The sequence below is a fragment of the Girardinichthys multiradiatus genome, chromosome 22 (assembly GCF_021462225.1).
Source record: "Girardinichthys multiradiatus isolate DD_20200921_A chromosome 22, DD_fGirMul_XY1, whole genome shotgun sequence".
Taxonomy (NCBI): domain Eukaryota; kingdom Metazoa; phylum Chordata; class Actinopteri; order Cyprinodontiformes; family Goodeidae; genus Girardinichthys; species Girardinichthys multiradiatus.
The window spans coordinates 34431533-34450618 of record NC_061814.1 but is presented as its reverse complement, the minus strand read 5'-3'; the positions used below and the strand labels follow the sequence as shown (position 1 = coordinate 34450618).

General features: G+C 39.9%; 1 protein-coding gene across 5 annotated transcripts in view; it reads right to left on the bottom strand.

Annotated features, from left to right (window-relative positions):
• disc1 (DISC1 scaffold protein) overlaps positions 1–19086 on the bottom strand; it is a 77893-nt gene that overhangs the window by 25530 nt on the left and 33277 nt on the right. For all 5 annotated transcript variants that reach the window (XR_007036021.1, XR_007036022.1, XM_047351753.1 and 2 more), the window contains exon 10: positions 12164–12224. Coding sequence is in view for 3 of the 5 variants with exons in the window: in XM_047351753.1 (XP_047207709.1) it covers positions 12164–12224 (61 nt within the window). In the remaining 2 variants the exon portion in view is untranslated. The remainder of the gene's footprint in view (positions 1–12163; positions 12225–19086) is intronic.

Sequence of the window (19086 nt, the reverse complement as noted above, 5' to 3'; positions counted from 1 at the left end):
GAGAGGGAATATTTTTAGAACGTGCATAAATGCGGTAATATTCCCTACAGGAGCGTCTGTAGTGCAGTTATTAGCACTGTTGTCTTGCAGGACAAAGATCCAACAAACAGTTAAAACTACAAGCAGTTGAATCGGAAAGTAAACAAACTCCAGACAACCAGTATGTCTGCTAAAAGCAGAGATCTTGGAGATTTGTCACAATTCACCAAGGATTTAATCAGCCAGCAGCAAAGGAAGACCAGGATTATCTCTAATGTTTGAAACCATAATTAACATAATGATTATTTAAACAGAGTTTGTAAATTCTGAGAAAAAATCCATTACATTTGGGCATGTTATTTCGAGCACAAAGTTCACGAAACCCATTGGGGCTTAAGGGGTTAAACGCCATAAAACACCCCTGGGGCCACCAGACACTTTACAAATGAAACTAGTTTCCTCAACATCACCACCTAGTGTTTGAGCCATATTAAAGCAGCTGAGTTTTTACCATTTCACACCACATGATTTCCCTATTGAGAGAATTTGTTCAGTATTGCACAGCCTTATATTTTCACAAATTAAGGTGAATTTTACTGAAACCAACACAGTTTTCTGTATGATACTAATATGACAACTTAAGTTTTCACTTCATTGGTCAATTCAAATTGTATGAAAATTGTTGAAATATTTTTAATTTGTAATAGAAATGTACCAATATACAAATCATCCCATAGCCTGCTAAGGTAGAGTATCACTAATATATCCAGGACTGTCCAGCCCGAAAACTTTACTGACATTCTTACAATGCACAAAATAACTTTTGTGTTCTGAACAATTTAAAACAGAGTGTCTTAGACCTAGCTCATATAACAAATAATTGGGTCACTACTTCACGTTAAAGTACCTCGGACGGTTCAGATGATAAAAAATGCTTGCTATGCTTATCATATTCTGATTATCTCAGTGTAAGTGCTAATTTCTGGAATTCATAACTTATATTTGGCCACAACAGATAAAGAATGATCAAGGCAGTGGAGGATTAATACCTGATGGTCTTAAACAAATCTAGAGATTATGCCTTCTGCTTTTATTGTGTCAAATCCTCATAGTATTGACCTATAAAACTGGGATAAATATGTGGTCAAATTTTAAGTCAATACTTCTTATTGTTTTTAAAATTTAAAAGAAAAAAAATTTTCATGCTGAAAGTAGTGTGTGCATTATGTTTATCAATTCATATAAATATCTCCAAGTGCAATGCAAAGCATTGGAGATGTGTTCAATGGACTGAATCGTGCCTCTTTGTTTGGTAATCCAATTGACGAGTCTGGGGTTGGCTGCTGCCAGGAGAACAGCAGCTGCCTGACTGCATTGAGTTAAATGTAAAGTTTGGGGCAGAGGGAATTTTGCATGGGACTTCTTTTCAGGACTTGGGGTTTGCTTCTTAGTTCCAGTAAAAGTAACAAAGTTAGTTTCATCATACTGAAAAATTGTAGACAATTTTATGATCCCAACATTGTGGGAATAGTTTGAAGATGCCCCCTTCCATTTCCAGCATGACTGCGCACCAGAGCACAACTAGGGTCAATAAAGACATGGATGAGCGAGTCTGGTGTGGAAGAACTTAGCTAGCTTGCCCAGAGTCCTAAGCTCAACCCAATAAAACACATTTGCATGAATTAGGGTGGAGACTATGAGCCAGACCTTCTCGTCCAACGTCCGTGTCCAACTTCAAAAATGCCCTTCTGGAATAATGGTCAAAAAGTCTCGTTAACACACTGCTAAACCTTGCGGAAAGCCTTCCAAGGCGTACAGAAGCTGTTATGGAGTAGGACAACATAATACTGAACGCTGTGGATTAAGGATGGGCTAGCACTTAAGTTCATATGTGAAAATGAAGTGAATATATATTTTGGAAATGTAGCACATAATATTAATAAATGTGCAGCAGACAAATAGCACATCACTTTGGGTCATGTGCTGAAGCATGAAGAGCAGATATGCATTTATGAGATCGTAAATAGAGCATACAGAGTGAGAATATGGATAAGAAGCAACACTTATAAAACCATTAACGGCAGACATTATGACAGAAGCACTAACTGAGTACAGCAGTAACACAAGCGTGGTAAAGGACATCTTTAATAGCATCTCCACAATAAAGCACTGACACAAGAGTGATGGGAGGAGAATGAATGATTCGAAGGTTTGGAAGACATTGACAAAAATGTAATGAGAGTAAATTACCTCCTGACAGGTTGCCTTTTAGCTTAAAAAAGGCAGCATAGAGAGGAATAGGAACATGGATGACTTCATCGTTCTAAGCAAGAAGGAGAACAAGAAGATGGTTGCTCTGTGAGTGTTAAGATCTCTCACTCTGACCCATAAAACATTCAGATGAAAGGTCTGAGTACAAAAACCTGGTTCTTCAAAACAGACTTTGTTCTCTTGTTTTCAGTTCATTGTCCTTTATTTTATGCTACACTTGTGGCTGTGGATGGTTTTGAAATGTCATTTGTATCCTTGCCATCGTTTTGTTTTTCACAATGAATATGGCATTGATGTATTGTGTGAAGATATTCGACACAGATTTTCAGTTTTTATTTAAGTCAAACACTGCACCTCTACACATTGTTAAATGTAACCCTCTCTGATCTTTTTAATACTTTTATGTATTCACCTTCCTTTGTTAGTGGCCTTAAGATGACAAATTGTTACCAGCCGGCTTCAGTCCCAGGAGACATTTACGACTCATTCATTGATATTGATAGAAACACTTTCTAGCTTTAACATATCACATAAAAGAAGACAAAAAAAGATTCAGATGCACTGAACATGTACAACAATGTACGAAAAACATATTTGATTCAGACGTCCCTCCACACACTGAACATCCAGGGACATATTTACTATTTCTAGACTACCTGAATTTCTGCTCTAGAAGAAAATGAGGCTTGTTTTTAGTCCACATGTCCTGGATCGAGTTAGCCTAACAAAAGATGTCTTATATAACAAAAGATGCTGCATATCTTCAATAAGTCTGTTGTGGAAAGTGTGATCTCTTCTACCATCATCTGCTGGGGAAGCAGCATCAGAGCCAGGGACTTAAAAAAGCTCAACAAGCTGATAAAGAAGGCTGGCTCTGTTCTGGGGACTCCTCTGGAACCTCTGGAGATCATTGTGGAAAGACGGATTCTTCATAAAATGAAGAACATTATGGAGAACTCTGAGCATCCTCTTCATCAGACGGTCCTACAACAACAGAGTGTCTTCAGTCAGAGGCTTCTTCAGATCTGCTGTAAGACGGAGCACTACAGGAGATCCTTCCTGCCCACAGCCATCATCATCTACAACGGCTCTTTGAGGAAACTTTTATAATACAAGCTATAACAACATTTAATTTCCCTTTGGGATTAATAAAGTATTTTTGAATTGAATTGAATTGAATTAAAGTGAGGCTAAAAAAAAAAAGTGAGGCTTGCTTGGTCCATTTGGTTGATCCTAATTTTTCAACCACATTTGCAAACATACAACTATGTTTTATTGGCCCATTGATATTTGCTGGTTAGTTAGTCAGGCTGTCTACTCTGGTAACCAGAATAGAGAGCTGCTAGCCACCTGGCTCTCCTTTAGCTTTCACATCATGGACTGTTCTTGTTTTTCCAACATGTCAACCTTGTCTTTTGTGTTAGAGAGGGAAAGGTTTAATAATCTTCTTTCAGCAACAGTCTGCTGCTCTTCAGAAGGAGAGAAAGAACAAGAACAACAATCAGCAAGAGAAAACGTACAATACCGGTGAAAAGTTTTAGATATGCTTTCTCATTTAATGGGTCTCTTTATTTTCATGACTATTTAAATTGCAGATTCTCAACAGAGACAACAAACCGCTGAATTAAAACATATGGAATTATGTAGTAAACAAAAAGTGTGAAAAAACTCTAAACATTTTTATATTTTAGGTTCTTCAAAATAACCACCCTTTGCTTTGATTACTGCTTTGCTCTCTTGGCATTCTCTCCCAGATCTTCATGAGGTGGTCACCTGAAATAGTTTTTCAAAGAGTCTTGAAACAACTTCCCAGAGGTTCATTGAGAGACGGCCAAAGGTTAACATTTCAGTCATCACAGTAAAGGACGGCTACTCTAAGGAATCTAAAATATGAAACATACTTAAAGTTATTTTACAATTTTTTGTTTGCTGCATAATTTCATGTGTTCATTCACAATTTTGATGGCTTCAGTGAGAATCTATGTACAATGAAAATAGTCATAGACATAAAGAAAACAATTAAATGAGAAAGTGTCTAAAACCTTTGACCAGTAGTGTCGACCACTCTGGCACCTTCTCTGACATCTTAAAAGGGATTTAAAATTTGAAAGTATTTGAAATTGTAACTTTCCAAATCTTTGGCATACCTTCATACCCTCGTAACCTTTTGAAGCCTATTTTTCACCTGAGTTCAGTAAAATTGTAAACACCTATTTTATTGAGGTTTTTGATGCAAATTCTCCCTAACACAAATCAAAAACACGAAAAATGTCCATTCACATCAGAAAGGTTCACTAAACAATATTTTTAAACAAATCAAATATGATGGTAGCCTTATAAATATCCTATAGGAGCATCTCTAAATTCAACCATTTGTCTGTGCACATCCATCACTGCGGGGATTGGCTAGCCACACAACAGGATAGGTCCAGACTGCAATGAACAATCAGGTCTGCAGAGAGGACCTTCAGGGTTGACCTTCCCTCCATCCAGGACTTGTACATGTCTAGGATCAGGAAAGGGCTGCTAACATTTCTGCAGACCCCACATATCCTAGATACAAACTGTTTAGACTTCTATCTTCAGGTCTGCAGTACAGAGCACCATTTGCCAAAACTAGCCAGCACAGAGAAAGTTTCTTACCACAGAGTTTCTCTCTGATGAACACAATGAACACCTTACAGCCTGAGTAGTCAGCTACTCTGCTGTGAAACAAAATAATTTGCATCACCACAACAACTTTTTTCTTTTCTTTCAATAAAAAAAATTGCTGTGTATACACATACACTACCAATCAAAAGTTTAGATACACCTTATCTTTCAATGGTTTATTTTTATGTTTATTCCTACCGCTGGGAACTCCTTCAAGACATTGGAAAACCATGTCAGGTGACCACCTCATGAAACTCAATTAGAGAATGCCAAGATTGTGCAAGCAGTAATCAAAACAAAGGGGGGCTATTTAAAAAAAAAATTAAATATTAAAGATGTTTTGAGTATTTCACAATTTTGTGTTTGCTACATAATTCTACACTGCTCAAAAAAAAAAAAAGGGAACACTTAACACAATATAACTCCAAGTCAAACTTCTGTGAAATCAAACTGTCCACTTAGGAAGCAACACTGATTGACAATCAATTTCACATCCTGTTGTTCAAATGGAATAGACAACAGGGGGAAATCTTTGGCGATTAGCAACACTCAATAAAGGAGTGGTTCTGCAGGTGGGGACCACAGACCGCTTCTCAGTACCTATGCTTTCTGGCTGATGTTTTGGTCACTTTTTAATGTTGGTGCTGCTTTCACACTCGTGGTAGCATGAGACGGACTCTACAACCCACACAAGTGGCTCAGGTAGTGCAGCTAATCCAGGATGGCACATCAATGCGAGCTGTGGCAAGAAGGTTTGTTGTGTCTGTCAGCGTAGTGTCCAGAACCTGGAGGCGCTACCAGGAGACAGGCCAGTACACCAGGAGACGTGGAGGAGGCAGTTGGAGGACAACAACCCAGCAGCAGGACCGCTACCTCCGCCTTTGTGCAAGGAGGAACAGGAGGAGCACTGCCAGAGCCCTGCAAAATGACCTCCAGCAGGCCACAAATGTGCATGTGTCTGCACAAACGGTTAGAAACCGACTCCATGAGGATGGTATGAGGGCCCGACATCCACAAATGAGGGTTGTGCTCACAGCCCAACACCGTGCAGGACGCTTGGCATTTGCCAGAGAACACCAGGATTGGCAAATTAGCCACTGGTGCCCTGTGATCTTCACAGATGAAAGCAGGTTCACACTGGGCACATGTGACAGACGTGACAGAGTCTGGAGACACCGTGGAGAGCGATCTGCTGCCTGCAACATCCTTCAGCATGACCGGTTTGGCAGTGGGTCAGTAATGGTGTGGGGTGGCATTTCTTTCTGGCTCCATGTGCTCGCCAGAGGTAGCCTGACTGCCATTAGGTACCGAGATGAGATCCTCAGACCCCTTGTGAGACCATATGCTGGTGCGGTTGACCCTGGGTTCCTCCTAATGCTGATTGAGCACATTTGGGACATCATGTCTCGCTCCATCCACCAACGTCACGTTGCACCACAGACTGTCCAGGAGTTGGCGGATGCTTTAGTTCAGGTCTGGGAGGAGATCCTTCAGGAGACCATCCGCCGTCTCATCAGGAGCATGCCCAGGCATTGTAGGAGGTCATACAGGCACGTGGAGGCCACACACAATACTGAGCCTCATTTTGACTTGTTTTAAGGACATTACATCATAGTTGGATCAGCCTGTAGTGTGTTTTTCCACTTTAATTTTGTGTGTGACTCCAAATCCAGGCCTTAATTGGTTAATAAATTTAATTTCCATTGATGATTTTTGTGTGATTTTGTTGTCAGCACATTCAACTTTGTACAGAACAAAGTATTTAATGAGAATATTTCATTCATTCAGATCTAGGATGTGTTATTTGAGTGTTCCCTTTATTTTTTGAGCAGTGTAGATACTTTTGCAACATAGTTTTGATGTCTTCACTATATCGCCAATGTAGAAAGTAATAAAAACAATGAAAAGCCATTAAATGACAAAGATGCGTCCAAACTTTTGACTGGCAGTGTACATCTACGTATTGTTCTTTTTATTTTTTTTTTCATCTAAAAATTCTATATTTATACTTTGATGTACCAGCATAACCAGAAAAGTTATGTTTTCAGCAACACTTTGCTTGGGGGGTTACATGTCAGGAATAAGTTTATCCTCAGGAATGAATCTTGTTCGGAAAGTAAACCTAAACTGACATGATGTTTAAAAAATATAGTTTTTGTAAGACAGAGGATGTACCAAACACCCTCAACAAAAATTATTTTGAAGAATTTAAAATTATGAACCACATGTACAAAAAAGCCACCCTCTTAGTCACAATATGCTTAGATTTATGCCTCTAATATATCATAATTTTTACCTAGTGGGTAAAACTGTTCATTCTCTTTTATCTGTCAACAAACTAAAAAACCAAAATGCAGGCAGACATTATTGTTTAATCTCTCTCCTCTCTCTCTACTCAGTGATGAGAGTCTCAACCCCCAAAATTGAATGCCACTTGTTTTCCAGCCCATCTCCCGCCTGAAAAGGCTGCCAACCTCTGTTCCCTGCCAACGCACGCCTCTCAGCTGTTTTCTAACCTTCATTTGGCAAAGAGACAATAGAGAGATTGTTCGTCCCCATCTCCCTGCCCTCGCCAATTTTCTACTCAACACCAGTGCTTCTGAGTTTCTCTCATAGTGGGGATGCACCCAGTGAGCCATTTTTTCCTTTGTTTCTTTTAAAGGTGAGAGGCACACACGCATGCTCGCTTACACATGTTTTTCTAGATTACTTCCTACTGGAGGTTCATGGATTTCTAAGCAATATGTCAGAAATTCATCTCTGTATTGACAGCCACGATTTAATGCTGATAACTGGCATCAAGGCTCTCTGTACTGAAAGCTAACACAACCCATCAGTGCCTGGGCATTACTGTTATGATGCCGTCCTGGTGCCTGTTGGTATGAACTTCTTACTCAGGGGGTTAATTGGTGGCAGTCGCTCGGTCTTCCATCTGACAATGGCAGGGCGTGGGCATGCTGTGCTGCTGACGGCCCAGTCAGGGAAAGGATGAAACAGGGAGGCACCCAGCTGTCCTGCGGGACTGCAGACTGACAGGACTGCTCTTTCTCCTTGAGGACATTACGTGTGCGCTCAGAGAGCTGCAGAGGGAGGGCTATAAATATACTGCGGGCTAACTGCTGAGCAAAGAGGCCCTATTTTCATCCTGTTTGTGCAAGCATGCTGTAGTTAGACAACTACAGCATGAAAAAGGGGCATTATAGAATTGCAAACAGTTTTATACACACCTTTAGTTTTTGCATGGCAAACACTGTGAAGTAAACACCATCCCCCTGAGAAATGATATACCTAACCACTTCAAAATAAACAGTTTGGTCTAATTTTCGCAGGTGATGGAGAATCTATAACATACGTATACATCCAAACTGAGCATCAGAATGGTTAAGAAATGGAATTTAAGTGACTGAGAACATGCCATGTATGTTGGAGAAAGGCTTTTTCAGAAACAGCTGATCCAAAGGGATTTTCACACAGAACCAATTTATAGAGATTGGTTTGAAAAAATCAAAAATCCTGTAAGTGGCAGTTTTATGGCTTAAAGTGACCTGTTTTTGTCAGAGATGTCCCATTTTCATTTACCTGTTGTATTTTTTTTTTATTTGTATGATCTGAGCCATTGTTTTGTATTAAATGTTCAGCAATTCCAAATTCAGTAAATTTTTTTGGGGGTGAGATTAATCAAATATTTATATATTTACATTGGACATGATTGGTTTGAGACATCATTGATTTGGGTGCCTGGGAAAAACAAAAGCCTTTACCAGGCACTGACAGGCAGGTGAGTTTTTAAGGTTTGCAAGGTGTTTGGGAGGTGTTCCAGGCACGTCCCACCGGGAGGAGGCCCAGGGGACGGCCCAGGACACGCTAGAGGAACTATGTCTCTCGGCTGACCTGGGAACGCCTTGGGCTCCCCCCGGAGGAGCTGGAGGAGGTGTCTGGGGAGAGGGACGTCTGGGTGTCTCTGCTGAGTCTGCTGCCCCCGCGACCCGGTCCTGGATAAAGCGGAAGATGACGAGTACGAGGTTTGCACAGTACAGGTGCAAGTCAAGCAACCAAGGTCCCTTTGCTTTCACACACATTCCATTTGTTCATGTCCATTCAACATTTCATAAATTAATGTGATAATTGAGCTAATTTTCAGCTTTTTGCTGACATGCACGCTGCATGTCTACAGCTTCAGCAAGGAGAACTTGCCTGAGCATTTTAATGACTTCTACATCCAGCTGGTTTGCATCTATCACACATGATAAATAACAGCCAAATCTCTACAGAGGAATAAGCGTGAAAAAGTAGGACAAACACAAGAAGCACTTACTAATGAAGCATCTACATAATGTTTTAAACAACTCTGCAGTGCAGCTAATTTCAATTAAAATAATTTTTGTCTGGTGAAACACTTAACAGCATCTGCACACCTCTAACATCCGTTTTTAGTCTTTAGTACGGATGGGATAATAGTTTTTTTTCCAGAAGCATTCGTCACCACAGAGACCAGACATCTCACCACACTAATCTACCTCTCTCCTCCTCTCCTTATTTCCCATCAGCATAGCCCTCCATCATCAGTAGTGCTCATTCAAACTGCTATGAATATTTACAGTGGGTGATTGATCTTTTTGTGTGTATGTTATATATTGTACCAAGCACAATATGTGTTTCTGCGCCACATGGGAGCTTGTGGTATCTACAACACTCCCCACATTAAATGAAAACACTAGTTAGGTTTTGGCTGTTAGGGCAAATTAGTTAAGATCACCTAAAATGCACCGTGAAACTGGTTCTAACCAGCAAACAGCCTTTCAGAAACTTGCAATCTATTTCCAATTAGATTCATTCAGGCGGCAAGAAAGCAAGAGAAAGACTTTCTGTGGATAACAGGAAGGCTCGTTTTATTGTTTTGAACCATTGTGTGTCATGGAATATGATTATTTTAGTCATGCACACCACTCTAACCACAGTTATAGCTGTCACAAGATGTCACAGGCAGTTTAAATCAGTTAAAAATAGGTGCTGGCATTCCTGTAATTATTTGATTGCTGCTGGTGGTTATTGTTTCTACATATTAAACTTTAAGTCAAATTTTTGACATTTTGAAACTCTAATAATAAAATATACTGAGATTTCATGTAAGATTTGCTGCAAAAAATCTTATCTCTCCTGGTCTATGCATTCACACCGTCTTGTTTAAAGGCTCTGCTGGGAGTTCTCTTGTAATGCCTATTTTCTATTGGCTTAATTTAGCGCAACTTAGCAACAATTGGCCAGCTTTGCCAGCATTTCCATTACAATTTATTTCTGAACTGGTACCTACTTTTTTGGTCCCTGCTCCGGAGCAGGTTTGACCGGGGATGAGTAGGGACTACATGTGACGTGAACAGACTGCTGTTCACTGATTGGCCATGGGACGAGGAGAATGGGGAAGGTTTTAGCTGAGGAAGTGTGAGGAAAAGGTAATAAATCTCAAGAGGGACTACAATAATATTAAGCACCTCAATGGCTGGAGCGGGTCAAATCAACATTTAATTTTGCTATTTACATTCACAGTTGGTTCTCAATTATAAGCCATACCTGAAGGCTCAAAGACAAAAAAAGGACACAATTACACACAGATGGGACACTATATTTAATAACATCTTAAATCAGCTGATCACACATAAACCAGCTGTTTAGACCCAAAAACATTTTCCCCAAAACACACAAAACAAAACCACCATGAAACAGTGTGTTTGGTTTGGAAATGTATTGATGGTCCTTAAGAGGACCACCATCTTCAGGAGAAGGGAGCAGGCAGAGAACAGCTGCCTGTAATAGGACAGCCTGCATCGGATCAAACGGGAGAAAAGCCCCACTGAATCCACGGAGCAGGAATATCCAATATCCAACAAACTTCACTGTGGTCAGAAGTACACGGTTTTGTCTTTGTGGTTGCCACACCCCCTCACATCAGAACCCCTGAGCCTTATTTAATAAGTCCAGATAATTATCCCAGTGTATCATTTTATACATGAAAAAAACATATATAAGACATTTTTGCATATACAATAATACAAACATTATTTGTATTTTGTTTATGTATGTATCTTGTATATATCTATTAATGTATTAATAGTTTCACGCAGATTACTGTATCACACAGTAACATTAATAGTGGCACAGTGCACTACACTAAAGGCTGGAGGCGGGGCTTCAGCCATCAGTGGTTAGGTAGAAACACAACAGCGGAGCCGCGCCGTTTAAATGGAGCCAGTGGAAAAGGAGCATAAGTATCCAGTTTGAGGTAAGCCCAATAGTCCACAAGCAAAACGTACAAAAGCAACATCATTCAGAATAAAAATTTGATATTTAAAGGCTTAATAAAAATAAAACAATAAGCTCAAACACCTATGCTGGTTTAAGATGCTACATTAATATTATAATTCATACTTTTGATGTATGCTGCTGACGGGTACTCAACAAAAATGAGAAACACAACAACAAGCAGCCATATTGACAAAAGATGGCTCAGAGACCAGATCTATGCAACCACCCATCTGCATTTCTGTCTGGCACCAACTCCCCGCTGCCATCCAAAGAGGTGACCTTGTCTGTTAAAGGATACACACAGAAAGCCACCTCCTCATACAAAATCAGACCAGTGCCTAGCAGACAAACAGGGTCTTTGATTAAACAAGCTGCTCCCAGATGTGATCCTGTTATGAAATCAATTCAGGTCCTATTTTATTAATATGACACAAAGCAGCTTTAGTGTGGTGCAAAATGTGGCCAAACTACATGAAAAGGTTTGAACGTTCACTTGGTCCCACAATCTATTGACTCTGCTCATCAAATTTGTTACCTGGGCTGAGTAGAAGAATCATTACCTGTGATAGCACAGGTCTTATACGAGCAGACAACACATGGAGAAGCATTTTGGAAAATTCTTCTTAAAGTTTTTACAAAGAGGAGAGGAGAAGGATGGAAATGTGTCTACGTTTTGAGCTATAGATAGAAAATACATTACAGGGTGAGAAGATGAAGACAAAATACAGGCGAGAGACAGAGTGAAATGTGAGAAAGTGGCTCCAGGAAACAACAAGGTGTGACTGCATGAAGTTGTCTGTGAGGTGATTCATTGAGGAGACGGCGATCTGGTTAGAGGACAACGGAGGTGAGGGGAAATTCCTTGGAGGCCTCTGCTTTGTTTATGTCTTCCACTTGTGGAACAAGGAGACTTCCTGTCTGTTAGTGTTGAAACAGGGAGAGACGAAAAGAGCAGCCATACCTGTGCAACCTGTCCTCCAACAGCTCTAGATACTTGGTGGTGTTCTCTTTCAGCCGGCTTTCTGTGTGGAAACAAAGGCAAGAAATGAAACACATAGTTACTTTCACTCTCATTCACAGCCTTTTTTTTGGCAGAGATGTGGTATCCTAGCAACAAATCACAGCACTAATATTATTAAAATCCACTTGTCATTAGTTGTGTTATATGGTCCTTTTTAGGAAAGGTAGTCATCATCGCACTTGGCAACAGCATTGTGCAGAGAAACCGCAACAGTACAAAGAACCAGCTGGTTTCTCTCATAACGGTAACACACATCTGAGGAGAAATTATCCCCTCTGCTATAAGAGAGCATCACATTTTAGACAGCCCGAGGAAGATTGAGGGTTTTATCATGGTGTAGCTCCATTTAGCTTGCCAGATTTTCTTTAGGGCACAAGATGGATGGACGGATAGCTTATGCGGTTGCTTCCTGTGCCCTCCTGCCAGCAGAAAGCCGTGCCTGAGGAGGCAGGCGAAGGCTGCTGAACGGTATTCGGTTTGGAGAGGAGGACAATCTGAGCAGTGTTAATGAGCTCATGTATAAAACATGAGAATATGCACCACACAGCAGGAGACCCTTGAACACAATAGGATGCACTTTAATCAAATTGCTCCGCATATATGTAGTTAAGCATAAAAATGTATTCATAGTCAAGCCAATTCAGTGATATCATCAAGGTAAAAGACAGCACATGCCCTTTGAAATGATAGATTCTAATTTATATTTTACGTATTTAAGGTTTTAAGGGTAAATATATTTTCTTACACACTTTTCCTTTTTATGTTTAACTTTAATTTATAAATTAGTGGGATTGGTGTGTGTTTTTGCACACTTGGGATAGATCCAAATCATCATAGAACCTAGCGAAGACCAGGGCATTTACATGTTAAAACCAAATCAAATTAAAAAAGTTTTACTCCCCTTAAATATAAATATGTAATTTTGACAATGTTTTTGAGATAAAAGATGTTTGCAAAACTACAAATATGAAGCTAACGCATTTAGACGGAAAAGTTCCAAGCACTGTACTAGTCTACAAAGCAACAAGGAAAACTGCAAGCAAGGGAAACCTAGAGAAATACAGTGACATCACAGAAATTATTTGTATAAAGCCCTGACTGCCAAAAACTCAAAAATCCCATCTTTTCTGCATCATACTAAGCATGACCAGATCACGCTGACAACAACACTCTTCAGACTATAAGCTGTTATTGAGAGAAGAAGATACAAAGTTAGATATTGTCAGTATCAGTAAAGTGATTTAAAATGAATTCAGAAGAAGCACAGAGATGAAAAACACTACTTAAAAGGAAATTGCATTTTCAAAGGCATGTTGAGATATATCTAACTTTCAGCAGATAAGGGGAAAGCTTAACTAAGTACAGCAAAGCTGCAATGTTTTATCATTTTGAGCTTACAAACTCTGTTTCTCATGGAAACTACTAGCTTTGGAAATGGTGGCAGCCTTTTGGAAATCTCAGAGTTCACGTAAGGTGCAATATTATACAGAAGGAAGTTTCATTACATACTAATCGCTAACATGAGATGCTTAAGCCACTCTGTGATCATTTTGTCCTTGTTCAGAATAATCCTAAAATCCTGTTTTACAGCAACTGTTTTCTCACACAAAGATGTCGTTTACCTATACACCTAATATAAATCATTAATAAACACTCATGGACGGAAGGCTAGAAAAAGATACTTTTAAGCCTGCTTTTATTGACTAAATTGGTACTGACAGGTCAAAGCCTAAAAAACAGGTGATCAGAAACTGGCCACAAAATTATCATCAGTGATTCTCTAACAACAACCAATGGTAAGACTGTGATAGAGGAGGTATTAAATTTGACAACAGTTTGCTTGGAAATATATCCGGCGGCCACAGAATTCTTGAACACATTGAAAACTTCTGCAGCAAAAGCAATACAGCTCCCACACACAATCTACAATCCACATGTGTGTGTTGCTACAGCATGTACACAGCTGCTGCTCAAATATCGTACCAATGATCCTATAAACTATTCAAACTCATGCAACATAATGCAAAAGCTCTGTCTGGGCTGATCATATACAATAATAACTCAATGAGATGGTGATAACACATACTATTCAAACTGGGACCTCATCAAAAAATACACAAAGATGTGAGATGACTCGAGGCTCCACAAGTCACTCCACTTCCCGTCACTTTCTCACATTTAGACATGCGTATCGTGCATTTTTCAATACACCAGCATACATGGCTGTTTTAGAAACAGTTGGACAGAAACTATACATCTGATAATGTTTCCACAAAACCCAACTTGAAACTAATCTGCAGTATCACTTTAACATCTGGATCTTTCTTTCTTGACTAAATACTTTGGTTGACCAACTTTTTTATGGTCTGAAACATTACCTTAATTACTGTAAACTGTGTATTGTTTCCAGAATGTATCCAGAACCAAAATGTAATGAGCATTGATGTACTAAGACATGTGTGTGTGCACAACAGGTGCATTATATGAGACAAGCTATCTTCTTCAACACTAAACTAGACCCATAAGACTGCCCTAACTAAAAACTTTACAACTCAACAGCCAGTCACAATCGGTGCTTTCTCACGCTCTGCCATGGCGGTTCACAGCTTGAGGTCAGAACTCTCAAAGAGGTCCAACAAACTGGAAAACAGAAGAAGTGACTAATAGACTAACCTAATAACTTTGTGGATGTGTTTATCGCTTCATGCTTGTAAAAACAGCCCATTCTATCCAAGAAGAAATAAACACTTTATTAAAAGACACTGTACTCTTGCAGTTTTACTGTGTTTATCGATGCCAAACTGCTGGTGTTAGCTTTGTATTTACCATCTTTTTTGTCTAATATAGAATAAACTTTTAATGCACTTTTAATATAAAATCCATTAAACGTTTTATATAAAAAACTTGAATAGGATTTTGAGAAGGTACTCTCACAGACAGAAAGAAGAAAGCACTTAATTTTAAGTAGCGGCAAGTCCAAATGGATATGAATGGATTCTACTTCAGTTTAATCCCACTCGTCTTTCTCATACTGAGCAGAATTCACACCCAAAAAGTCACCTAATTGGATACTCTGAATTGCAGAGAGGTTTGAGTTATAATTGTATCATTGTCTTGATGATGGTTATTAGACAGCTTCAGCTCAAGGATGTGACAGGCTTGGGGCCAGGCACAGCAGGGAGAAAAGGAAATGTCTGGGAGAAAGTGGCTGTGACGCACACATCCATGCACCCACTGACACAGATTACTGAAATAACACAGAGCTGGAGACAGTAAGGCTATTTATGAAGGGGCCTGTAAAAAAATGAATCTCTCTCAAAAGTTTTTCATCTAAAGTATCCAAATCCGATTACAGAGCGAAACCTCTGCTGTGGCTATCACTTGTGTGCGTTGAGCAGAGCTGGTGCAGGTGATCCAGACAGCTCACTTGCCACCCGTCATCTAATTGCAGTGTAGTAGATACCCTGTCCCACCTGACAGAGTCTCTCTTGTCAGATTCCATTCATGCCGGCCCCGTTCAGCAGCCTGCAATGGGAAAGCTGCTGAATAATACATGTGTGCATGAAGCCTGACTTTGGATGGCACAGAGCATGCAGATGCAAAATGACAAAGTAGGCTGTTCCTTGAACTGAGCTGGATTTAGAAAATTATTTAGAGAAGGGAACATATGAAAGAAATGTCAAGACTAGAGTCACAGACCCACTTACTTAATAATTCTTTGCAATGTTTACTGTCAGTGCATGACCCTGTTACCATGACAACCAGTTAAGCTAGTGAGCAGTTTGGAGAGCGACTGTCGAAAAACAATTTTCCCCAAATCAAACGAGGCAAAACATAAAGCCTCCCTCTGCGTACAGAGGAAGCAGAGCACTGGGTGATGTTACCACTTCCTGTACGTCAGCGGGAGGCCAGCGTTGTTGGCAGGCCATGCGAATAAAATCAGCACTGAAGAGCCCATAAAGGGAGGCATTTGGTTACTTGCTGACACGCGCAGCGGTGTGTTTTTGGTGCTGAAGGAACTTCCCAAAGGCACTCAGACAGAGAGAAAGGCTGCATTAGAAATTCATGAGCTCTGCCTGCAGTCAACCCCAGTGATCTCAGCAGGCGTCAGACATCACTGATTGCTGCCAAGGGCCCCGACCAAACCCCGAAGAGGTCATTCATTCAGAGCACAAACAGAACCAGGATGCTTCTGAGAGATCAGAATTTGCTGCAATGAGGCTATAACATCCAAATGAGTCAACATAAATCTATAAACAACAGTGCCATAATCACCTTCACATTTTCCGCTCTTTGTCAGGCTACAACCACAAACTTGCCCAGTCTCCTTTGCAAAATACTTTATTTAAGCTTAAGCTCAGTAAGAATGGATGGATCATTTATTTGCGAACATCAATTTTAAATTCTTGCCACAGTTGTATTTACCTCTGGAATTTAAGTAGACCGTTCTAACATATGAATTTGCTTTGATCTAAACCATTCCATTGTATATTGGCTGTATTTGTATGGTCATTGGCCTGCTTGAATACAAATCTCTAGCTTGCCAAATAAAAACAATGCCATTGCATGATACCACCATTACCATGTTTCATCATCAGGATAGCATGTTAATAGTGATGTACAGTTTTTTTTTTCTGCCATTTGTATATAGATTACAAAGTAATTTTTTTACTGATCTGACCAGAGCACTTCCTTCCACATGTTTGCCATGTCCCCTACATGGCTTGTGGTGAAGTGCAAGCAGGAGTTTTTATCACTTTTTTCTTGCCACTCCTCTGGAAAGGCCAGATTTGTGGAATGCACGACTAACAGTTGTCCTGTCAACAGATTCTCCCAGCTGGAACTGTAGATCTCAGCAGCTTCTCCGGGGTTATCATGGGCCTCTTTGCTGTTTCTCTGGTTAATGCACTCCTTGCCCAGCCAGTTTAGGTGGTTGGTTGGTTATGTCTTGGTAGATCTGCAGTGGAGCCTTCCTTTTTCAATGTTCAAAGCTTTGAAACCTGTTTTATTACCTAACTGCTCTTTTCTTCTCCACAACTTTCTCCTCGACATGTCTGCTGCGTCCCTTAGTCTACTTGATGCTGTTTATTAACTGATGTTCTCCAACAAACCTCTGAGGACTTCACAGAACATCTACATTCCTGCTGGTATTAAATTACGTACAGTTTGATTTTATTTATTTATTTATTATGTGCTTGCTGAAGACAATCAGTCGCACTGAATTTTATTCAAGTGGAGCAGAGTATACAAATGCACACCCAGTTTTTCAGAATTCTATACATAAAACATTTTGAAAGCTATGGATCATTTTACTTCCACTTCACAGTTATGCACTACTAAATGTTGTCACATAAAAACCCTGGAAAATATATTAAGGTGTGGTTGTAATGTGACAAAATGTAAAATAGTAAAGGTGAATGACTACTTTTGCAAAGCACTGTGAGTCAGCTTAATAGTTTAATAATCAATACAAAATGATCCTGCATTATAAGTATCTAAACAGCTTTTTTAATTTTTTCACTGCTCTATAAGAACACAGGCAACAGTAGTCTTCATTTTGTCACACAAATGACACGTATGTCCTTGCTAACCCAGCACCATCAATATGCATGCATAACAGCATAGGACAGAGTATGTATGTCTTTGTAAATGAGCTAGGCCATTGGCTGTGATTAATGTGTCTCAGCTTGGTTTGGGCTGTTTGGGAGCAAATGCACCACGGGTTACAATAACGCTCAGTCAGCACATGCAGACATGTTGAATTATTGTATATGAACATAACAGCAGGATAACTGAGGGGGGAAAGAGGCACAGGCTGATATCAGACAGCCTATCAATAACCTGTGATGTTCCAGTGTTGGTTCGCACAAATGGACCACATCCAAAACTATTCTTTGTCCAAAAATAATTCAATTCTAGGTGTTTGACTGTAATCTCAAAGCAGGCTTACTGCTACTTATGTATCCAGTTCAACCTCTGTTAGCAGTGTGAAATCAAATATCTATCTCGTAGGCTGCCAAGCTGTCTTACTTGAGTCTAGGAAGTGATTCTCTCCCCAGATATGCAGTCAGAAACACGGTAAAAACTCTGTGTGTGTGTGTGTTCCTGTTTTGGCTTCACAGTGAGAATCAATTTTCCGATATCACCATCAAATTGAGGACCATTTGTACCAAAGTGAGGACATTTTGCTGGTCCTATCGACCTATTTTGCTAACGGTAAGGTGTGAATTGAGTTTAGGTTATGGTTAGGGTTAGGCATGCACTGGTAATGGTTAGGTTTAGGGTTATTGTCAGGGTTAGGTCATAGAAAGGGTTGAAAATGACATAAAATCAATGGAAGTCAAAGGGAGTCAACACATGGTCCTCACTACATATAGCAAAACAAGAGTGTGTGTGTGTGTGTGTGTGTGTGTGTGTGTGTGTGTGTGTGTGTGTGTGTGTGTGTGTGTGTGTGTTCCTGTCTTGGCATCACAGTGAGAACCATTTTCCCGATTTCACCATCAAATTGAGGACCGTTTGTACCAAAGTGAGGACATTTTGCTGGTCCTAACGACCTATTTTGCTAACGGTTAGGTTTAGGACTAAGATGTGAATTGACTTTAGGTTAAGGTTAGGGTTAGGCATGCACTGGTAATGGTTAGGTTTAGGGTTATTGTCAGGGTTAGGTCATAGAAAGGGTTGAAAATGACTGAAAATCAATGGATATCAATGGGAGTCAACACATGGTCCTCACTACATATAGCAAAACAAGAGTGTGTGTGTGTGTGTGTGTGTGTGTGTGTGCAACAATCCACCTGAGTCACATGTTGCCCCAATAATCTCACATCTTATTTCTCTGGCTTCCTGTGGGAAATCCAAGCTAA